This window comes from Polyodon spathula, chromosome 12 (assembly GCF_017654505.1).
Source record: "Polyodon spathula isolate WHYD16114869_AA chromosome 12, ASM1765450v1, whole genome shotgun sequence".
NCBI classification, from domain to species: domain Eukaryota; kingdom Metazoa; phylum Chordata; class Actinopteri; order Acipenseriformes; family Polyodontidae; genus Polyodon; species Polyodon spathula.
Genome location: NC_054545.1, coordinates 11,919,540 through 11,942,754, shown reverse-complemented (window position 1 = coordinate 11,942,754; position 23,215 = coordinate 11,919,540). Strand labels below are relative to the sequence as shown.

The following is a 23,215-nucleotide window of genomic DNA, read 5'->3' as shown; positions in this document are numbered from 1 at the left end:
GGAAATGTTTCATGTGTCAGTGCACTTTGAACAGTAATTGTATTGTTTTATTAAACAAATAAATAAATAAACATGTTTTATATTGACATTTATTTTAAGCAAACCACTCAAAAAAAAAAAAATTCCAATTCTCAGTGGACACGCCAGATGTTGTGTAAAAAAACCTCTGCAGTTTGCTTACTACAAACCATCTCTCTCTCTCTCTCTCTCTCTCTCTCTCTCTCTCTCTCTCTCTCTCTCTCTCTCTCTCTCGCTCTCTCTCAAATACTTTTTTTTTGCTATACAGCATGGGTTTAGCTCCCTCGCTTGGTCTAGCTTATCTCTCACTCTGTCTCCTTCTGAGCACAGTGATGGAGTGATGATGTGACCTACCAAACGTTTCTTGCAGAACGGTGGCAGCACGATGGAAACTGACACTTCTGCTTCGGTATTTGTTTTACACGTATTCCTCGACCGGCAGATTCTTTTACACGTTTCTGTTGTCTGAGATTATTGTTTTTTGTCTTTTTTTTCGTCAACGAAACACAGACGCCTGTAAAGGATTAATTTGCCAACATGCACTCAAGTGCGGACAGAACTAACATTTAACGCCGAGCTACAAGGCTTAATCTACCTGTGTTTTTGCAAGTGTACAGAAGACAGGGGGTACAGTGTTGTCAAATCCAGCTGTTTATTAAAGAGCGGTCACATCAGTTAGCACTGCCCTTAAAAAGAGGAAACAGTCAAAAGGAATTTATGATCATGCTTGGGAAACCTGAGGTATTTCAGTTCTAGTTTAAATCCCACGCATTTCTGGGAACTTTTGGAGTGGGATAAGTGCTTATATCCTGTTGGTATCATATCTATACACATCAGTGATGTAGATGGAGAAAGCTTGATGTAAAACATATTCCTTATGTACTCTAAATCACCTCCATCGGTTTTTAATCAACATAGAACTTTCTTTTGATTTGCATACCCGTTACAGCGGAAGACTTTGCACAGCTTAGCTGCTGCCCTGCTGTATTAACAATTGGTGCGCTGTGTTCCAACTTCCAAGTAATCTAAGTGACGGGACCAGTCAAAGCTGGGCGGATGTTGTGCCAAGCTCTCCCATGCCACCAATAACGAGGATTGAAAGACATGGATGTTGCAAAAACAATTGCTGGAAACGTCTGAAACACATTTTGTCGCCGAAATCAGAAGATTGGTTTAAATTCTGGAAATCTACCGAATTGTATGTGTTCGCTTCTCTGGTCACGCAGGTAGAAGAGCGAAGGAGGAATGCTGGTCCGAGATCTCCTGCCGCTCAGTTTTAGTTCTTGGCCTTTCTTTCTGGGTCATGTCTTTCTAACATCATTTTTACTGTTATTTCAGGTAGGTTACAAATCTAACCAAAACAATGTGGTAGTTAATCTACTATGTATCTAGTAATGGGAACATTTTGTATTACTGTGCAGTCCTACATTCACTGTACACACACATACACACACACACACACACACACACACACACACACACACACACACACACACACACACACACACACACACACACAAGCCTATCTGCACTTGCATTTATTACAATGAATTATTCAGACTTAAATTTTCATTTCTAGTATAGCATAGTACATCAATAGATCTTAACTCATAGCAAGAAATGCTACCCTATTGCTGTCAGATTGACATACAGTGTATTCGGGTTTGGTGTACACAAGAGTATAATAAATAGTATTGCATAATATATTATAATTTTAAGTTGCATGTGTCCAGTGATCATGTTCACTTTTATACTAAAATGTAATAAACTCTTTTCTGTTTGCTACATTCCACCTTTTGTGCACTCTATCATATCAGAAAGCAGACCTTGATGACAGTCCATGTCATTTACATTCTCAACTTCTTCAACCCTTGAAACTTGTTGCTGATATGACACGCTTTGTGGCAACAACCTGCTTTGCTACCAAAACCGGGTTTCAATGTAAACAAACTGAACTGTCAACAAAATGATTTAGAGTTTGCAGAACTAGAAGAATCAAGTAATATTCAGCAGGATTGTAGGACACTGGAAAACTATAAACTTAATACATTTGATGTGGGCAAAATATTGAATTATATACAAAATAATGTAAAGATTTGCTGGGAATGCAGTCCAGTATTTAGAAACCATTCCTAGTCATTTTAACATTCTAGTGTCTTTTTTGACCATGATTTAAACACCATTTTGTGCATTTCTTTCCATCGTCTGTAAATGATAGTCTTCATCGCATCTGAGAATTTTGACCAAGGCTTGGCAACTCTGCCAACCAGGAACTGAAGTTGAACACCACTGGTCTGGTTCAGTTGTCACAGTGTATCACAGGGTTAAGAGCTGAATCCTCAACAGCCATGTTCATATTTAGGTTAGGAGATCAATAGCATCAACAAGCACACTAAGCTCTCCCACAGTCAATACATGGCTGTAATACTTCCAGGGTTAACACATGTACACAAAATACATATTGATCAACAATGTAAAAGTCTAACTAAGGGAGGCATAGACAGTGGATCTATTTAATTGATCACAACAGTCATTGATCTATCCATTGTGTGACTACAAAATGAGCCTGTAAGAGCATAGAAAGCCTGTAAAAGCCATTTACTTTTTTATTTAAACTTTTAATTTTTAAACATTTCAAATATTTAAACATTGGCGGTTTTTATATTTGCCACAATTTAGATCAGTTGACTTGACCCCTGTATCTGGGAAAAAAAGCAGTTTTCATACCAAGATATTTACAGATAACTGTCTCCTTATAAACCAGACCTTGCTGGTGTTCCAGTTTGTTTACATTCCCTAAAGGGAGTTGGAACTGCAGGCACACAAAAGGTTTCTTGTCGCTCTGTCACTATGAACTAAGCAAGTATATTTTTGCTGTGACCCGCAGCGGCAGGAAGTTCCGAGTGCCACCAAATGGCTTTGCTATATCGCAGGGAAGCAAACAAACAACAAAAAAAAAGAATAAAAGGGTTTTGTTACCCTGATGGAAAATACCCATAGAGCTGATGGAGAACCTCAGTTTTAATAAGCCCCCATTTCTCAGGTAGCAGTGTGCAGTTTAGTGCCTAAATGCAGGACTGAAAAAATACAGAAAGCATACAGAACAATTCCATCCAATAATAGCATAGTCTGTACCTGAAAAGTCAATTACAGGTTATTGTGTGTTCTAGTTTACCACGTGCAGTTTCTATAGGGAATCGTCTTTGCAGTTTATGTGAAACCATGGAATATTACACAGTGTATTCCCAAAAGTCTCTATAAATTATGTAGAGCAGAAAATCTTTTCTTAAATACAGGGTTGGTTGATTATTTTAGTTGGAGTAGTCATAGCAATTTAAAAAAGGATGTGGAGCTACCATAGGCAGCCAGGATGATAAGGATTCAGGAAGTCTGCAAGATGTTTAGAAAGATCTCTAAGGGTACATGATAATTCCTCAGTGATCACTGACTCTAATTCCTTCAAGGAAGATGGGGGTATAAAAACAGCAAAGTAATAGAGGTATAACGACACAATAATGTCACGATACAATATGTATCTACATATGTATGTATCTGTATATATAATACATAGTGTATATAGACATATAGCTATATATCATTTTTAAGTTAATAAGTATGGAAACATTCAAAAAATTCATTTTTTGTAAAAGAAAAAATACCTTATATATATTCTATATATATATATATATATATATATATATATATATATGCTACACGTCCACAATATTGTAGGTCGTTATACGATGTGCATCACGATAAATCTTATGGTCCTGATGGGATACTTTTATGATGCATAATAACATCAAATTATCTTGTTTTGTTAAAAGTCAAAAATGATATGTTAAGGGGAGTATGTATTCACCCTACCAACTATAAAACACACTTATTCTTTATTCAAGAACCACTTGGTGAACAACTACGAAGAGCCATGGGGTGCTTTTGGTCGATGAATCGTTACGCCCCAATAAAGTAATTTGTGTAGTTTTGGGTATAGAGACACATGTATCCACCCCCCTTTTATCAAATACTGCCTTGACTCATGACTGAGCACATCTACACAAAAGGCTTGTCCAAGCCCTGTACAGTGCATACACAGCCATTGTGCCAGCAGGTCTGTAATACACATTGCTGTTACTCTGCTTTACTACTCTTTGCTATTCCTTTACCATGGAGTACCTCAGTAAAATTGTATGCGTGATACTTCAGTGTTTATTTATCTTGTTATTCAGTCTAGTTTAAATAATCAGGATCATGAATCACAGATCTATGCTATGCTTTTACCAGGCAGAACCAATATGGTTCAGCTGCCACAAAATGATAATCCTTCTCATTCTTTTATATCGCATAAGATTAGCCTTTTTTAGTCCTTTGATAAGGTTGTAAGCTGCACCTCGTAAGGTCCGGTGTGGGTGGTGGAATGTCTGCTACTGAACCTCCCTGAAGCCTATTAACACTTTATCTTGTCAGCAGTTTAGTATTGTAAAGCACTTTGGCATACCTGCTGATTAAATGCACTGCATCCTTTTATGAAGAATGTTTGGTATTATAATATAAAAATAACTTAACATTTCTGGTCTTTTGGAGATCTAAAATGTATTGTAGAGATATTGCACCCTGAGAGACGTACTCACAGTACGCTAAGAGATAAATGTTTAACTCACACTATTGCACACACCCTGATTCACATTGTTAAGTTTTGTGAAACGGGGATTTGAGGTGTGTCTCGCCCTTATTGGGCTTTATATTGCCTTCCATCATTGCTTCTCTCGTCTCTGCTGCTGTAGCAGTCCTACACTTTACATACGTGCTAGTTTAGTCCTCACCTCTTATACAGTACTTCTTTCACTGTTATGTCAAGTGTGTAATTTTTACATAAGAGTCAAGTTATCACACATTTCATCTAGTGCATTCATCAGTAGCTTCATTTGTATGAATAATCTATAATTGAGCTATGCATGATGTGCTTACTTTATTGTACAACACATTGCTTTCAATATAGCCCCGTACTGTAGATTGCTATTCATTTCTTCTTTTATTTTTCTTCCCCATCAGTTTACTCAGGGTGAACTCCAGAAAACATGCCAGAGGACCATAGCTGAGAAGGTCACCGATAGCTGCCAGCTGATCTGCCAATGTAGACCCTACCCTCCTCTACCTCCTCCTCCCCCACCGCCTCCTCCCCCAAGGGTGCTGGCTTTTGCAAGTAAGTGCTACTGCTCCTTGTGCCAATCGGGGCCTAGTTGTGATGGGTGAGTGTGGGGAGGGAGTATCAGGGAGGTGTCTGGTCTGATTTTCTGCTCAGATACCCTTTAGATAAGAGAAGGCAGGGCTGGTGATGTGCCATTACCACACGGCCTGAGATCATGAAAAATATTGGAAAGTGTGGCTGTCAATAAGGGCTGGATTTCACCCCTGAAACATTAAAGCAAAATAAAGTGAATTTTCCCATGATATGAACTATAAAACTCCATCCTGTGTTCCACTTGTGTGACCATTTGACTGTTTGGAGCACTCTACAGTGAGTGAAATGTTGTACCAAACCCAAAATGGCCCTTTATCTAACAAAAGCACTTTTGCACTTCACACAGGTGAAAAGCTATATATGTAGAACCTCACTTTTTACAATTCATCTTGGGAATGTGAGGCTATGACACCCATCCTTTTGGAATCTATTGTTATAATGGGGTAAATGTGGGTGTTTGGAGAGGGGACTTGTACTGGATGCACAGGAGATATAGTGGAGACACTCCCACATAGTACGGTACAGTACGGTCACACTGATACGGATGCCTGTTTGTATGTCACACTTCATTTTTTGCATATAACCGGGGAATTGCTTATCAGGTTGGAATGAAACATGTCATGACTATTTCTTATTCTATACCATTCTGTACATATACTGTTGATTATATGTCATTCAGCATAATAATAGCTCTAATTCTGAATTAACAGCCTTTACCATGTTATACAGGGTTTCATGTGCGTTTTACAGCATGCAAATTCAATACATGTTTAAAGTCACAACTGGAACAAATATATACTTGTATTGTTGAACAATGTAGCAATAAAGCTGTGAAGAGCAGGATCTTTGCTCTGATGTGTGTCTTGACCTTGGGTAGTATGGAACTGCTGCAGAAATCTCCTTAAATGTTCCCTTTTGGACTCAGGGGTAGGATTACCCCCTTGAGGGTCCCTTAATTAAAAGGGAAATGAGTTAATTACATTTGGTTCTGTAACAGATGGCAGGCTAATGAATGCCACAAGGGCTCCTGTCTTGGTTTGAAGTCAAATGGTTGTGATTCATTGTCAGCCATTGGTTTACATTAGCATTTGTGTCTTTTAAACCTAATTATGTGAATAGCCTAAAAGGGTCAAGCTCTGTCTTAATATAGTAACTTCCAAAAAGCAATGTAAAATATATTCAGCAGTCTTTAAAAAGTGTAAGAAAAGTAAACTAACTTAAGTTACGAAATGTAAACTTACTTGTTTCATTATTTGGCTCCCAAGTGAGTTCAATGTTCTTATATTTTCTTAAATATTTTTGACAGTGTATACAGTTGTATTTGTTTGATTATATAAATGGCAGTCCTCAACAGTTGGTCAAAGTAGGCTTCTATGTGTTTCATATTCAGGAATTAAAAAAAAAAAACATCGGTATCATCGAACTCACACTTCACTTAAAAACAGAAACTGAGAATGAAATCTCATTTTTATCACACAGAGTTCTTAGAAGCAAATCTCCCGTGCAGAGCTTACTGTGTGAATCACTGTGTGACCATTGACAGGAGGGGGGCTGTTAACTCCATAACTGCTTTCAAACACTGTTTTTAGCAGATTTTTATTTCCATTATAAAACAGACTGCACTGATCAGTGAGATTTTTTGCATTTAAGCCACATTTGATATACAGACAGAATCTGTAAACCAAATCTTTACAATAATAATCGTGCCATGGTGGCTAGGCTATTCTAACCTAGATAACTTCTAAATAATCTAGTTTGTCAAAAGCCTTGGACAAGACAACAAAATTTGAATGCTTTTTTTATCTGATTAATATTGTGATAGCTTATGATACCTTTTCATGAGGGAGGTTGGTTGCCACATCCATGTTGTTTAGCATTAAAACAATATGTAATGGCGGAAGGTTTTGTCGTGTTAGAAAATGGAGTGCCTTTTTGGGCCTTAAAATAGAAAATAGGTAATGAGCAGTCTCTTGATTTGAAGCTGTTAGAATTCTGGACAAAATTGTTCTTTAAAGGTACTGCTGGGAGAGATAATTGATTGGCCATCATTGAGCCATCAGCTTTAAATGTGAGCCAAGATCTTAAACTTTGTTAGGCCTTAAGACATTAATTTTCTACCAGTAACTTTTATAAAGTACAAACTAATTATTATTTATTTTTATTTTTTTAAAAGTGGACCTGGTAGCTAAGCAAACAATTGGAATGTATGTAGAATTGATTTAAAATTGTGTTGTAGAGATCTCTAAGTTGCTGGACACTAGTTTTTCACCATCATGATAGGCTACTTTATGTATGAATTAAAAATGTCACAAATGAATTTCAATGTCCAGTATTACTCGTTAGGGTTTATTTTTTGTATCTTACCCGTAGTCCTCTCAGGCTTCCATTTTCCTTTCAGACCTTTCTAGAAGAGACACAATCTGATACAGAAGAAGTAGAACCTAGATTCCTGCCTCAAAAACAAAACAAGTGATTCTTTCACTTGATAGAATATAAACAAAGCTTGATTGAAATTACCTCTAAAAAGGTTCCAACTACTGTGAATTACTCATAGAATCCATGTAACAATCCATGCTGTGTTAACTGGTTCTACACTTCTGCTGTGGATCAACTGACCCCTGTTTGGAGAACTACAACTTTTAAATGCAATATTTGTACTATTAGGAAGTTTAATACATTGCTATATGGTTTCACAAATCCATTTAAATCACATTTTTGCTGAACATTAATGATTCAATTCTAGTATGCCCAGTAATATTACCACTCTGTGCATTTTTCTACATAAGGATTCTTAAGAAAAAGAGAATATTGTTTTGGGGTGGGATAATTTGCACAAAACACAAGGATGAGTTTTAGGCTCATTAATGTTTAATTGTTGAGAACTTGGCTTCAAGAGGATCTTTGGATCGTAATCAGTAATTATTACATTGACTAGCTCTAGTTGGTACTGCTGAAGTGGAAAATCCTATATTAGTCTTAAAGCATAATGTTTTTTGGACAATGAGCCGAGGAGATCATGGGTTTGAATCTCAGCACAGACTCAGGATCACTCTGTACACTTTGGTTTTTTGAACCCTCATTAATAATGAATTAACCACAACCTATCATTTTGTAAATCAGTAATTTATCTGAGCTGCATTTTCATCACCAGAGGCCTGATTGAGGAGTCAGCAATGCATGCAACCTCACCCGAGTGACAACAAACAGACTTTGAATGAAATGTATTTATTTAACCTGGATAGAACTGTGGAGATATACATCTCATTTCAAGGGTGTCCTTGATAACCCTTGATTAGCGTCTGGCTACATAGAGAACTGTTTAGCTGCATCTCACATTCTCCACGAACGTCTTCAGTGCCAGGCTCTCGTTTATTGTTTGGTCATCAGTTTATTTTTCAGTTCAGTGCACTACCACAGCTCATGTTTTAATTTTTTAATACCATTAAAGGTAGAAGCCCCAAATGGTTACTCACAGTGCAGAATTAATGGTTACTCAATTGTATTTTACATTTTGACAATACAGGTTTGCTATAATATGTGTATCTTTCAGAACTGCACGTTTAAGACCAAAAGTATGAGTGTGCAAAGCAGGTGCAATTGATGGGATTGTATTGTTAACTACTACCACTACTAATAGCTTGTTGAGGTCAGTAGCTGAAAGATCCCAAGGCAGACATGTGCATTATTATTTTCTGCTCTTCATAAAATAGCATCAAGGTAAAACAGACAAAAATCTTATTCTTAGATTTCTAACTTGGCTATTTTCAGCAGTATTTGAATGGCATTTAAGTCAGTGGACTAACACACACTCACTAACACGCACACAACTCACTACCATGCACACACACACGCATCTACACACTTTCTACATAATATTGCTACAGAATATTTCCAGCTGTGTGAATTCAGTGGTAGTCCGCCCTCGTAGCTAGCATAACAATGCAGTCATTGCAGAGCAGCACTACAGTGAATTACATCATTGTATGCGTTCACACACCACCAGGCTATTATTGTACTCTTCATCCCGTCCAGGGGGAAATCTCTCATCTGAAGTTGGAAAAACAAAAACAACATGTGCGCTTCTGTTCTGTTCACAGCTCATAGTTCAGATCTGGCTGCTTTGAAGGACACCTTGTTACACAACACAGCAGGTTCCTGTCTTTATTGTCAAGCCAGTACAAACTTTTCTTTCAGATATTCAAGTAAAATCACCGTTGGCACTTGGAGAAACTGTTCCCCTCCATGTAAATCCAAATTCATCAGATTTTACCAAATGCATTCGAAAATATTTGACAGCAAATCAACAGACGAGCTCAGTTCCTGCTGTCAAGGTAATCGCCTACCCTAAGCAACAGATGTTGCTAAGCTACTGAAGCCCAGAGGCTGGGCCCAGACAGGCTAGTCTCCTCCTGGGCTCATCGGAGGGCCAGATCACTAGGTTTCATTTGGGTCTTATTATATCAATTCTATTCTAAATACATTTTTCTAAAAATAAATAATGCTGATGCATTGCTTGTTGAGTTATAGTTTAACATTATGTTAAAAAATAAAACTCTATTAAAAATACTTTGAAAGTTTGAGTGATGGTAAAATTAAGTTCAGTTTAGGAGGCAAACAACACATTTTAAACAAATATGCAAAGTACAGTGTCTTGGGTTATGTTCAGGGGAACTTTCATTAGCAAAGCACGCTATTGTATCAAATGGTTTATATCTCAAATATAGGCCATTGCATGAATAAAGCACTTTCATATCAATGGGTTTCCTTAAGAAACTAAATAGTAATGCATTTGTATTTAAAAACTGTGTTGCCCTCATTTTTACTTTAGATCTGCAGACCAAGCATGTTTCCTATCTCTGTATTCTGTATTTCATTACCGTGCACCTGACCTGGAAAACAAAGCTTAGAAGCCTCATAGCTCACCGCATTCATGGCTTTTTTTAAACACTTATTTAGACTGTCGCCCTTCCTGAAGTCTTGTGTCTGGGTATGGTTTTAACAAAATGCTAAAGAGAGGTTTTTTTCAGGCTTACAAGCTAGAGATTGATCGCAACTATTTAATGTTTTCTGTCTTTGTCAATCCATCCGTCAATATTAATGGAATGCAATTAGTAAAAAGACAGTTATTGGTAAAATAGAGTGCGATTGCATTACAAGCCAACGTCAGTTATTCTCATTGGCTGTTTGGCAGTGTGGCTTTGGAGCTAAGATGATTTGTTAATACAGCTGTTTTCATAATGTTGACAAACGTATACATTGTAGTTAGCTCTTTGTCCATAACTATTCCCCTTCCTACAACTTTTGTTAGTGTTGGTCAAGCAGCATATGCCTTTACCAAGGGTGTTTTCACTGCAGTCAAAGTGCATGCTTTGCTACACATCACTGCAGACTGTGAGTGGACTGTTGTTTAGCTGGACATATGTTTATTATTGCACGCTAGAACTTCATGTGCAGTTACAGTGCATTTACTGTAAGAGCCTTGTAGGGCTACAATACAGACTGGCCAGGCTTTTAAGAACAGGTGTTACTATGCATTTGGTCAGCGGCTGGTCAGAAGCAGAATTGGAAATGATTGCATTAAGTAGCAAACCCCTTTGGGTTTCATACAGGTTCCACGATGTTTCAATAAAGAACCAGTACCAGCTTAAAACTAAATGAGCTACTCTAAAAGGTGTGATTTAATACAGTATTTTGTGAGCCCCTGAAAAATAAATGTCGAAAAGGAGCAAGCCTTAAAATAACTTCCTGAGACCTATGGTACTGGGTTTCACCTGGGGTAAAATCTGGCTTAGGTCACAAGTAAATTAGTGTGTAGCAGGGTTATAGACATTTTACTGTGGTTCAGCAATTCTGGAACAAGTAAGCTGTTGGCTACAGTATTGCTATAGTTTACAGTGATCTTTCTATTAAACTACAAAACAAATGGATTAGGGGCCAGAAATAAAAGGTGTGAAGCTTTCAAATGTTTACCACCCTGTTCACATGCCCCTAGATATCCCAGCACTTGCTAATTGTCTGTTTGATACCCTTCAATTAATCCTAATAATTACTGTCAGGTATCTATCAGTCCTAAAAAAAGCTCTCCTTGTTTTCTACAGGATCAGTTGACAGCACTTACAGACAGCTCTTGTTCTGATAGTCTGTCTAACTTTGCAGTCTTCTTTGGGTGTCACCGTCACTACTTTTGCCCTAATTATGAAAGAAACAATGATAGATAGTGCTGTTAAACAGGCGTGCTGGGCAAAATGTTGTTGTGTTTAGAATAAATTACATTACCGTAATTATTTCACCACAATCATGTTCCTATGTATTCCATTTCACAGGCTGATGGTTTTAATTGTCTAGAAACTCATGCATTCTTTGGGTGAGGTTTCTGTATATGGACTTTGCAGCAGCACACCAGACGAAAGCTGTCTACTCTGGTCCCTGACAGAGCACCTCAGCCCTGACATGCACACCTCCTGCCATTAAGTCCTGAAACAGAAACTGGAAACATGTGTCTACAGTAGTTTTGTTTTGCCAATTGTGGGCTGCTATAGCAACTAATTTGGCATGAGAAGCTAGTGAATCAGCCCTGCTGTGTCACCTAGCCCCTCAAACTTGTATTTGTTAAAAGTTTATTTGCGGCCCTTTTAGTAAATACTCTTACTCAAAGCCCAACAGGCATTAAATTGCAAAGTTAAAAGCTCGGAATGTAATTGACTCGGGCGGTTATCTTTAATCAAATAGCCAGTGGGATTAAATCAGGTAAATTTTTTGTATCCTCTCGGTATGCCCATTATAATTTTGGTTTAAAACAAAAACATCAGATTCGTCTCCTTCCATATTTCACATGGCGAGTCTCTAGGTCTGCAGTTGATTAGTGTCTAATTGAATAAACCCCAAAGCACTGGGATCTGTCCTGCTTTGTTAGCTTTAATTGTCCTGCTGCCTCTCAGACCCTTTGCACCCAGATAGGACCTGTTCAGAACAGTTTGAGGGAATACTTATCTGATTGTGCTGTGAAGCAGCTGAAACGGGATCACATCTGGTGGTGGGCTGTACTTCCCTCCCTCCCACTCACGCAGTGATAAGGCCAGATAAGCCTGCTGCCGGAGCCTTGGTCGGATGTATGAAATTAAACTACCGGCAAACGCAATCTGAAGATTTGCTCAGTATCAGAGCTTTGATGATATCTGCTAAGCTGGCTGGCTTTCAGTGTTGAAAAAGATGTAGAGGAGGAAAGTATGCCACAGAGAAAGATCTGGGGAGAACGAGTAGAGTGGATGTGGGCCCTTAAAGCCTCAGCAGTAACTGCAAACCAGTTTCACCATGTGATTTTGAGTCGCTCTTATCACTGCAACTCTGGTCTTCCAAATTGCAGGCATCATAAAATGTTCAGTCCTCTGTGAAGGTTATTCAGAAGGGTTATCTGTCATGTGTCACAGTCCATATCTTTCTTTGAGTACTGTATATTTTCCTGTTATTACTTGAGAGTAAGTAACTTCTCATGTGACCTTTCAGCTATACCAGCCCAAACTACTGTTGGCTTCAGTTCATGCCTCACAACACCCCGAGAGCATGCCGTAATTTCATAACTACTGCACATGTGTGTAATTGCTTGCATGAATATTTTTTTTTGTTGCTATTTGAATTAAGTTCCTTTTTTATTGTCTTTTCTTTTTATAATGATTTGGTCATTGAAAAGGGGGTAAAGGAACACAATGACAAATAAATAAATGGCACACCATTGTCAATTATTGTTGCTTGAGAAACCTGTAGTTGATTCAGGATCCTGCAACGTCCATAACACCTTGGACGCAAATAAGTGTAAACAAATGTACAGAGCTTCTACGGTGCAGGGACTAAAAAGCGACAGTGAAATTTGTACTCTGAAGCGGTTACAAAAGTTGTTTAATATAGTTCAGGGGTAGGCAAACTTGGCACTTCCCATGCATTCTATTGCAGGACTTTTTCCAACCAGATCCTTCATTATTGTGTTGACCTTCTAGGTCAATTAAATAATGAAGGATCTGGTTGGAACAATCCAGCAGTGGAATATATTGAAAGTGCCAAGGTTGCCTATCCCTAGATGACTTTGATATTATTAATCTGAAAAACTAGGGAAGGGGATGCTCAGGAAATATTATTATGCCATAAATTGGGCATTAATTCAACAACAAACCAGGGGCTGATCATATTACTCTAGAGTAAAGTTTAAAACCACATCATTGTCTCTCCCTCGACAGCTCATTTATTTGTTACAGAGGTGAACAAAACAGTAATCTACACTTGATTTCCGACCTCCTCCTGAAATAGCTCCATGCACACTTCAAACTGGAATCACTCCATACATACTTCAAACTGGACCCCTGCATTCCTGTTTTATTATTCATAGGATGGCTTTTCATGCATAATTTGTGTTGTCTCTTGAGAGCTGTAAATTAATAATTAATGAACATGTTGTGGTAGTATGCACAAAATTCATGTTTCGGTGTCAAACTGGCCAAAGACAGAGGACACTTAAAATGTTTTTTATTTTTTTTTTTTTTTTTCCAAGAACTAACATTTGCCAGCACTATTTGTAATCTAATATTTTTTGCTGTGATTGTGGTACTGGCATGTTCATTTCATTCTTGCACTTATACTACAGGTACTTTATAGTAGGATCCTGACAAACATGCCCCTCGATATCTGTCAGGTCTATGTATTGTGTTCATGGCTGTTCATTAAGTTGAATTGTTACCATTAACTGCTTGTAGTCTTATAATTATTGCACTTTGAACATGCGAAACTTATCAATGACATTCTTTATATAATATATTTTGTGTGTGTGTGTGTGTATATATATATATATATATATATATATATATATATATATATATATATATATACACACACACACACACACACACACACACACACACACACATATATATATATATATATACTATATATATAAGATATATATATATATGTGTATGTGTGTGTTCTATATATATATATTATACATACAATATCCATATATATAATATAATATATATATATATATACACACACATATACTAGCATATTATAGATATATATCATATATATATAAGGGAGTGTGGCAGGCTGGTGAGTGGATAGAGGCCCAGAGACAGTCTGCAGTTCAAAAAAAATACTAATTTTATTATAAATAAACACAAAATAAAAGTGCACAAGGGCAAAATAAAACAATTTAAACACAAAAAGAAAGACAAAAAAAGCAAAATGTACAAAATAAAGGTTTCCAGGCTGGGCAATGCCTTCACTGGTTTTAGCAAAATTAAAAAAAAAAAAAAAAAAAAAAAAAAAAAAAAAAAAAAAAAAAAAAAAAAATCACACAAAAACACCAACCTGCTTCCTCAGCTCCCTCCTCCTAAATGAGACGCAGAGGCCTCCTTTTATGTCAGGTGGCTGGGCGCTGATTGATCGTTAATTAAGTTAATCATTTAAGCAACTAATCAACCCCAGCCACCTGAACATACTAAACCCAGGCAGGTAGGGGAAATTAACCCCATCCCTGCCAATTTAAAAAGGGCAGAGCTTTGCTCTGCCACAGGAGTATTATGGTTTATTTGAGGAAGTTAAATCTGTATTTGACAATCAGTTAACTTGAATGTACCATTAAAACAACTGTAGTCCAAACTGCATTACAACTCTTCTGCTATCCCTCAAAGCTAACTTGTGGATCACTAGGCATTATGGAACTCATGGATTGCCTTCACTAATCAGTAAAAACAGTGCTATATGATCTTTCATAGCTTCAGAAGGAATCTGATATCCACATAGAATTTTTGAATAATTTATGTCACCAGTTAATAGTGCTGGTTTGGGATCAGGAAGGGAGGCCCCCAAGGACATGTTTACAAGGGTGAAACTATCAACACAGTGCAGTCTAGCACCTCATTTGGAATCTGTAGCATAATTGGAATGTAACTGATGACAAAGGTTACATTTACTATTAATGCATTTTTATTTATTCATTTGGAGATCAGTACAGTATGTTTGTATCCCCCTGGGTATTTGCTGAATAGCCAATAACTGGGTTGGAGGAGGTCATTCTAGATTGACATTCTACTGCTTTTCTAGGTGGACACCATTTTTAAATTTTGTTTTACTTAATTTAAAATAATAATTTGAGTGTGTTATATAAAATTTAATATGATGCTGAATCCTATAGAGTTTACTTCACTGTTTATTTATAATATGTAATAATGTATACAATGCCAGTCAGAGAGCAGATAGCCATTCATTAATCATGCTGCAACAGCGTCAACCCCACCGAAACCATGTAATATACTCCTAAACCATCTTTTTGTACTGCTAAATGTGTAATTATAGCAATGAGGTTGTACTACAGATTAAACTGGCATCACTATTGAATAAGACACAGTTTTTAGTTGTGTTCAAAGCTCTGCTTTAACTCTGAGTAGGCTGTTGCACCTGAGCTGACCCAGCCACTGCTCTGCTCATTACATTGAAACCTGTCACACAGATGGAACTGTACACTTTAATATCAAAAGCATTGCATACATGGAATAATTGTGCAGTATAACCTGGTAACCTTTTACTTGTCCAGCTGAAACCAATGCTGACCACATGTAAATATTTCCTTGGCTGACCAGTTTCTTCATTATTGCATATACAGACACTGTCGGACATGTGTAGTAATGTATATTTTTTATCAGATTTTATGTAAATACTGTCTGTATGTACCATGCTTTTTTGTTTTGTTTTTTTATAATTTATATATAGATTGGTGGAGCGGAGGTTGCAAGTGGGTGTGTAAAAGGTTAAAAGGTCTGACAAATAAATCTGAGCTAGCCAATGGAGAGCCTTGTAGGTCAGGAGAATGATTTTAAAATCCACTCGACACCTAACAGGCAGCCAGTGCAAGGTCTCCAATACAGGTGTAGTGTGATCCCTAGAGCGTGACCTATACAAAATTCTAGCCACAGATATATATTGCAGTTTGTTGAGAATGCTATTAGAGACACCAGCGAGCAGAGTGTCAATAATCAATAATCAGCACAAAAGGACATGGAACAGAACACCCAACATAGCGCTCTGACAGCACAATGACCAGATCAAATACAACGTGAAAGAAATGAGATGATTGGTTGTTTAGAAAGTCAGGATGAGCAGAAAACATTTTCAGGGAATGGCTGTCAGTAAGAAGAGCCAGACACACAGTATGAAGAAAGTACTTCAATAAGAAACTGAAACCAAACGCTCTGGGAATGTTATGCTTTAGTTAGAAACAAAAGATGATCAATGATGCACTGTTAAGAATAGTTTAGGGTACATACTGTAAAGAAAACCCCAATGTCATTTCATGAATTAAATGTGATATAACATCTTGTTAATATTTTATGATCTAATGGTGTCATGCTTTATATTAACCAGGCAATAATGGATTTTGCAGAACAATTAATAAGGCACTTATCTATAGTTTATCTGTTAATATTGATTAGGTTGAGGTTAGTATTAGGACTTCCAAGTTTACAAATATGCAGTAACAACTTACATAAAGAAAAAGGGAAACTAACATGCTTGGTATCATCCATTGCTTACGTTTGGCAGTGAACAACTGGAAACTATAAAAAGAAAACAGAGTAAATTTATAGTGTAAGCATGTTAAAGCATGAGGAACTGGTCTGTGAAAATATACTGTAGACTTTTAGAAAAGGACCAACGATAATACTGCATTCTGTCTTTTGCTGTAGAAGGATGTCCTTGTGAACCAGGTGTCTGTATAACAAGGGATCTGTTGAAATAATCTGTGAATATTCTCACAATAAACTGTCTTTTATTCTCTCTCTTTACAGAAGCTGAATCAACGGTCCCCGTGTTAAAGCCCTGGTGGAAGGAGGTAGTTGTAGTCGGGACAGTGGGATGTGCTACGCTAGTCTTTCTCCTGGTGATGGTCATCATCTGCTACAAGGCAATAAAAAGGTAGGAGAAATTGAAGTGCATTTCTTAGCAGTGTGTTATATACTATTACTACAGAGAATTCCAATCACTGTTGTGTAGCAAACGATAATCCAGGGATGTGGACAGCCCAAGAGAGTGATAAGCAACCAGTGGTTCATTATGGCTCCTTAAAGTGCTGCCCTTCAGCCCCAAATCTTAACTACTGTCTCTACCAAATAACTCTGGGTTTACTGTGCGTTTCTTCTTGAGCCTTGGTTAATTGCCATTTGGAAGGTTTACCATAATGGAGGAAAGGCTGTTGACACACTTTCATAAACACAGGCCTGTGCTAATAACAACAACAAAAAAAACATATCAATAATACAAAGACAGTAATTATTCCACAGAGTGGTTCATGTAACAGAATGAAGGCTTGAGTTTTTTATCTCTGTCACCAGGACACCGAGATGGAACTGCAGCTTTGCATGTGCAGTTTTGGTGTATCCTGTTTGATATTAATACACAGTAACATCTGGCGCTTTTTCAGAGATTGAAAAGTAGATATGATGCTATTGTATTGGTTACTCTGGTTTCACTGACTCCTCTTGTGTAATTTGGATTCATTTCTAATGTTGTGCATTGTTGGTATCGCTGAGCTACACATTACATTATAACCTAGGAAAGAAAAGAGGAGCAGAGATGCTTTGCCTTCACTGATGCAGAACTGATTTGGATGGAGAGTGTGCTGTCACCTAAAATTATTTTCCATGCCTTTTTGTTAGCATTAGTATAGATGTCTTGCCTTTCAGAATATCTGATCTACCTCCTAACACAGATACATAATATTGTTTGTTCTATATAACAAGAGTACTATTACATTTTTGTGAGTTTAGCTGTGTACTTTTTTTTCCAATGGGTGTGATGGATACTTATATGACACAATGGGCTTTGTTCAAAGTATTAACATGTCAGTATGTTTTATTCTGCAGCAACACAGGTGAATATAAAAGCTTCCTTCTGCTCTCAGGTGGCTGGAAACAATATACTAAATACAAGTCTGTGGGAAGACAGGATCTCAGATCCTTTTCTCAGATATTTGACGACTGACCACATTCCCCATTTGTCTCTTAGCCAGTTTAATGTACATAATCAGTTTAGGGGCACTTAGCACACATGCTATAAAAACTTTATAAAGAGACACATTATATATTTACCAGTTCCAGGCTTCAGAAAGTGGTGCCTTTATGATGCTATATATAGCTAGGTGAAGATGATACTTTGTGTATACTGTATAAAGGAAAAACATTTTTTTCAATAAAAACTGCTGACCTGTTCAGTGGAAATACTGGGAATATATTATCCAAGGTCATGACTCTTCCTGTATGTATCGCTGGAAAACATCTTGTTACCATGACGTTGAGAAGTCTATATGTTATGCCACAGAATACCCTGCAGTGTTTACAATAGACTCATTATGTTACCTTTGCTGTGTCCAGTGTTGTCTGTATTGAAGCATTATGTTTTTAACATATTGTAGAGCCTTTTGAAAATTTTTATCACACATTATTGGTCATGAATCAACTGGGGTTTATATTTCTCAACATTTACTTGGGAGCGTTCGCCAGGAGATAGAGAAAAAGAAACAAGGCCTGCACAATCATGTCGTCTTATCTACAGTAGCATAACATCTTTTTTGTTCCGTTACAACAGTTGACCTGGAATTGATAGATAATTACCTCTTTTTAGCCAATTGGAAACAGGTTTACATTTTAATGCAATATGGTGTAATTTTGAGAATTAACTGTACTTGGAATGGTCAATAAAATATGGCATTGCCTCTTATTTTGCATATTGCTGTATAATAAGCTATACTTGGACTGTTAGGTAACACTGACATACTGTATGTGTGCCTGTTAAAAAATCTAACATTTTGCAAGAAGAGCTTGTCTGTGGAAGTACTGTGCGTGTTACTGTTTTTTTTAAATGTATGTATAGCAAATTGTTTTACCAGGAGAGCACACAATTAAAGTGATGCCTTTTTCACATGGAGGTCTTGGTGACACAGCAAGAGAAGCTTGGGGTGCAACTTCATTTCCAGCACAAGAACTCCCTCCTCGGGGTTGAAGGAGCAGTTTACTCATGACTTCATGGGCTATCATTTTGCTTGCATGCCTTCCATTGCTTTGTCCATTCAGACCACAAATATAATATCACTTCCACTTTTTATTTACTCGTCATTTTGAATTGATTGTATTTATTTTAAAAGAAATTGAGCTTTGACAGATGGTAAGCACTGTTCAGTTTCTGCTGGTATTATAAGCGAAAAATGCTTTAAAATCGCACCTCAAGAATAACATGAAAGTACTATCTCAAACAAACAAACAAACATAAAAAAATGGCACAAGACTGTTTAGCATCAGATAGGCCCCAAGCTTAGGGCAGGCTTCCTCTTATGGAGTCTGTGTGAATTAACACTTTAGAACAAACCATGTGTGTGTTACTAGTTGCTAACATACCAGGGAATAGCTCCCTATAAAGTTATGTAAGTTTGAATGGTCCTTTATGATTTCCCCTCGAGCTCTGAGGTAATAGAGCCAAGATGGTCCTGTTTTACTGGAGCATGTCACCCAAGAGATGAAAGCAAGCCTGTAAAAGAACAGCAGTCTTGGGTTGAGGCATCATCCCTGTCATAGTTGTTAACAGGAGGCGGCAGGATACGCTATACTTCCCCACTGGCAGGCTGGCAGGCAGACAGGCAGGGAAATAAACAAAGACATAAACTGAATCAGACTGTGATAGCTGAGGAGGAGACAGTGGTTAAAATCAATAAGAAACACTGTTTGAGCAAAACCCTCGGCACCAATAGCATCTGAACTTTTTATCACCATGTTCACCCCTGCTTGTTCCTTGAAACAGTAGCAAGTTCTGCTTATGGGGAGGCTGTGTGTTTGATATGATAAGACACCTTAAGGCTTATTAGTGTTCCACACTTAAAAGGAAAGTCAATTTAAGTGAGCTCCGGCACATACACACACTAGACAAGACAGATTTTAATAGAAGGTTCATAGTAGGTGTATGGTTGTCAGGTGCTTCCTGATTAGACTGATTGCTGATGTTTTACAATAAATGTGTATTCAGAGTGCAGAGTATTGTGAAGGATATTCCCACAGACCTATATGTTCACCATCCTATAATGCTATAATATAATAGTGCCGGCTTTATCGCACAGGGGTGTCACAGCAGACCCACATCCTTGCACAGGGGGTCCCAGGAAGAAACCGTTTCAGGAACGCTGTCTTTTTTTTATAGAGACCCAGTTGTGTAACACAATGGCCCCATAAGATCTCCTTCCCAGCTATCACACATCTCCATAGAAGAGTAGTGACAGACTGTATACTATAGCACTGGAGACTGAGGTCCTGCATTTATCAGCATGACTTGTATTGTACAGCAGTGCCAACGATGCAGTGTTTTTACCATCTGTGTTGTAAGTCATCTCATTTTTCTGCATGTCTGCGACAGTAATAGACAGGATTTATTTTCATGTGTTAACTTACTAGTTCATTTGGTTTATTAATCACAATGACAAATATACTCCACTTTCATTATAACAATTCCACTGGGAGTATTTGCAGAGTGTGTTAGGTATTTTAATGAAGAGGTGGAATTTAATAGAATTTAATCTTCTTCGAAGCCAAGATATAGGAAGTAGCTTTTATAAACAGTGCACCAACAGAAAGCCTGTTAAGACAATACAGGAATCTCATCACAATTCAACAAACTACTTCCTTTCAATTACAATGATTGTATGGTTCAGTACTTGTGTTAAAGATTGCGGGTCATAATTTAACCTTCATAATGTGGTACATGCATTCTTTTTCAATTATGAACAATTTTACCTACTCCTCACATTTTTGAGAGACGTTCTTCCTGCTGGGTTCGTGAGGTGAATCCTTTGTGTATTTTCAATTTAGGTCCTGGAAATAAAATTCTTGCAATTAATGTGCTACTTCAAAGACCAAAACCCAGCAATTGAAAGATGTAAAGTGTAGTGTGTGATGATTCACTGTTTGTCTCAGGATCTCGCCTAGACAAGATTCAGAACTGGGCAGACACATGGCAAATGACATTTAATAGAGAAAAGTGTAAGGTACTGCACGCAGGAAATAAAAATGTACATTATAAATATCATATGGGAGATACTGAAATTGGAGAAGGAATCTATGAAAAAGACCTAGGAATTTTTGTTGACACAGAAATGTCTTCATCTAGACAATGTGGGGAAGCTATAAAAAAGGCTAACAAGATGCTCGGATACATTGTGAAAAGTGTTGAATTTAAATCAAGGAAAGTAATGTTAAAACTGTACAATGCACTAGTAAGACCTCATCTTGAATATTGTGTGCAGTTCTGGTCACCTCGCTATAAAAAAGATATTGCTGCTCTAGAAAGAGTGCAAAGAAGAGCGACCAGAATTATTCTGGGCTTAAAAGGCATGTCATATGCAGACAGGCTAAAAGAATTGAATCTGTTCAGTCTTGAACAAAGAAGACTACGTGGCAACCTAATTCAAGCATTCAAAATTCTAAAAGGTATTGACAGTGTCGACCCAAGGGACTTTTTCAGCCTGAAAAAAGAAACAAGGACCAGGGGTCACAAATGGAGTTTGGACAAAGGGGCATTCAGAACAGAAAATAGGAGGCACTTTTTTACACAGAGAATTGTGAGGGTCTGGAATCAACTCCCCAGTAATGTTGTTGAAGCTGACACCCTGGGATCCTTCAAGAAGCTGCTTGATGAGATTTGGGGATCAATAAGCTACTAACAATCAAACGAGCAAGATGGGCCGAATGGCCTCCTCTCGTTTGTAAACTTTCTTATGTTCTTATGTTCTTATGTTCTTCTGGATCGGTAGGAGCTGCCCTCATTTGAGGTGCGACCTCCAACATCGGTCAGAAGTCACCAAGGCCGGGTGATGGTGGACCACCGACCCCCAGAAGGGAGATACAGTTGTAAAGGAAGCGGTGGGGAGGTGGAAGAGAAAAAATTGCAGAACAAATAGTGGAAGATGAGCCTGCACTATAAAGGTTAAGGAATCAATAGGATTAGTGTAGCGAGCTGAGCTGAGCTCCTAGAACTATGGCAAGCCTATATTTAAAACATTGACTTGTTTTTAAAAGACTGCAGGAACCAAGTTTTACCTGCTTACTGCACTAGCAGGAACCTACCATGCAAATACTGCCACCTTGACACTTGGGTTAGTCTTTTGTCTAAAAAACTAGTAACAACATAAGTTCCTTGAATCGTGTTTGTTATAAACATTTGCAAATTATTGATTAAGAGGTACGTTTCAAGATTTGTTGACAACTTTACAAGCAGGTCAGGAATTGGGTGGGCAAGGAGGCTGACCCCTTTCCCCTTCAGAGGAGTGGTCCCCTTGGGCTCTAAATAAGTGAAGGCAATAGATCTTAAATCTCTGTCACATTGCATTTTATATATTTCAAACTGATATCAGTTTTATGAACCATTACACACTGCTATTAGTATATCAAATGTCTTAGCTCTCATTGGCAGTAGCAGTATTACGACAGGTCCCCCTGCTCTTCAGTCCAGGATGGTTATTTGCTTGTGTATTGCTGCTTCATGGTTCCTAATCACTCCATGTGTTTTAGTTTTAACTCCAGTGAGCGACAGAAAGTTCAACCAAGTCTTTGGGACATTTTTTTATGTTGGCTTTAATATAAAGTTTATCCTTGTTAGTTATTACAGTTATATCTTGGGGTTAATGTTTTTGATGCTGTAAGCATTTTAAAAGGCACGCATAATTTTGCTGAGATGGGAAGTAAATGGTATTGTCATAAACATTTATAGTGCAAACTGTGTTGGATAATTTATAATAACATTGCAGAATAGACAGAATAGACTTTAAACATTTTAAGAATTACTGTTTGGTATTCTGTCCTAAATCAGCAGATTAAATAAATGGGTGGAAAAATTAATTAGTCAATTGGTCTAGTATGCCTTTTATTGCAACTGTGG

The 23,215-nt window shown here is 37.5% G+C and overlaps 1 protein-coding gene across 1 annotated transcript in view; it reads left to right on the top strand.

The window, feature by feature from the left end:
* Nucleotides 1–319: 319 nt before the first annotated feature.
* Nucleotides 320–23,215, top strand: part of LOC121323799 (proline-rich membrane anchor 1-like) — a 34,505-nt gene continuing 11,609 nt past the window's right edge. Inside the window, exons 1-3 of the mRNA XM_041265014.1 lie at nt 320–1,356; nt 5,071–5,221; nt 17,092–17,218. Coding sequence (XP_041120948.1) covers nt 1,264–1,356; nt 5,071–5,221; nt 17,092–17,218 — 371 coding nt within the window. The 5' untranslated portion in view covers nt 320–1,263. The remainder of the gene's footprint in view (nt 1,357–5,070; nt 5,222–17,091; nt 17,219–23,215) is intronic.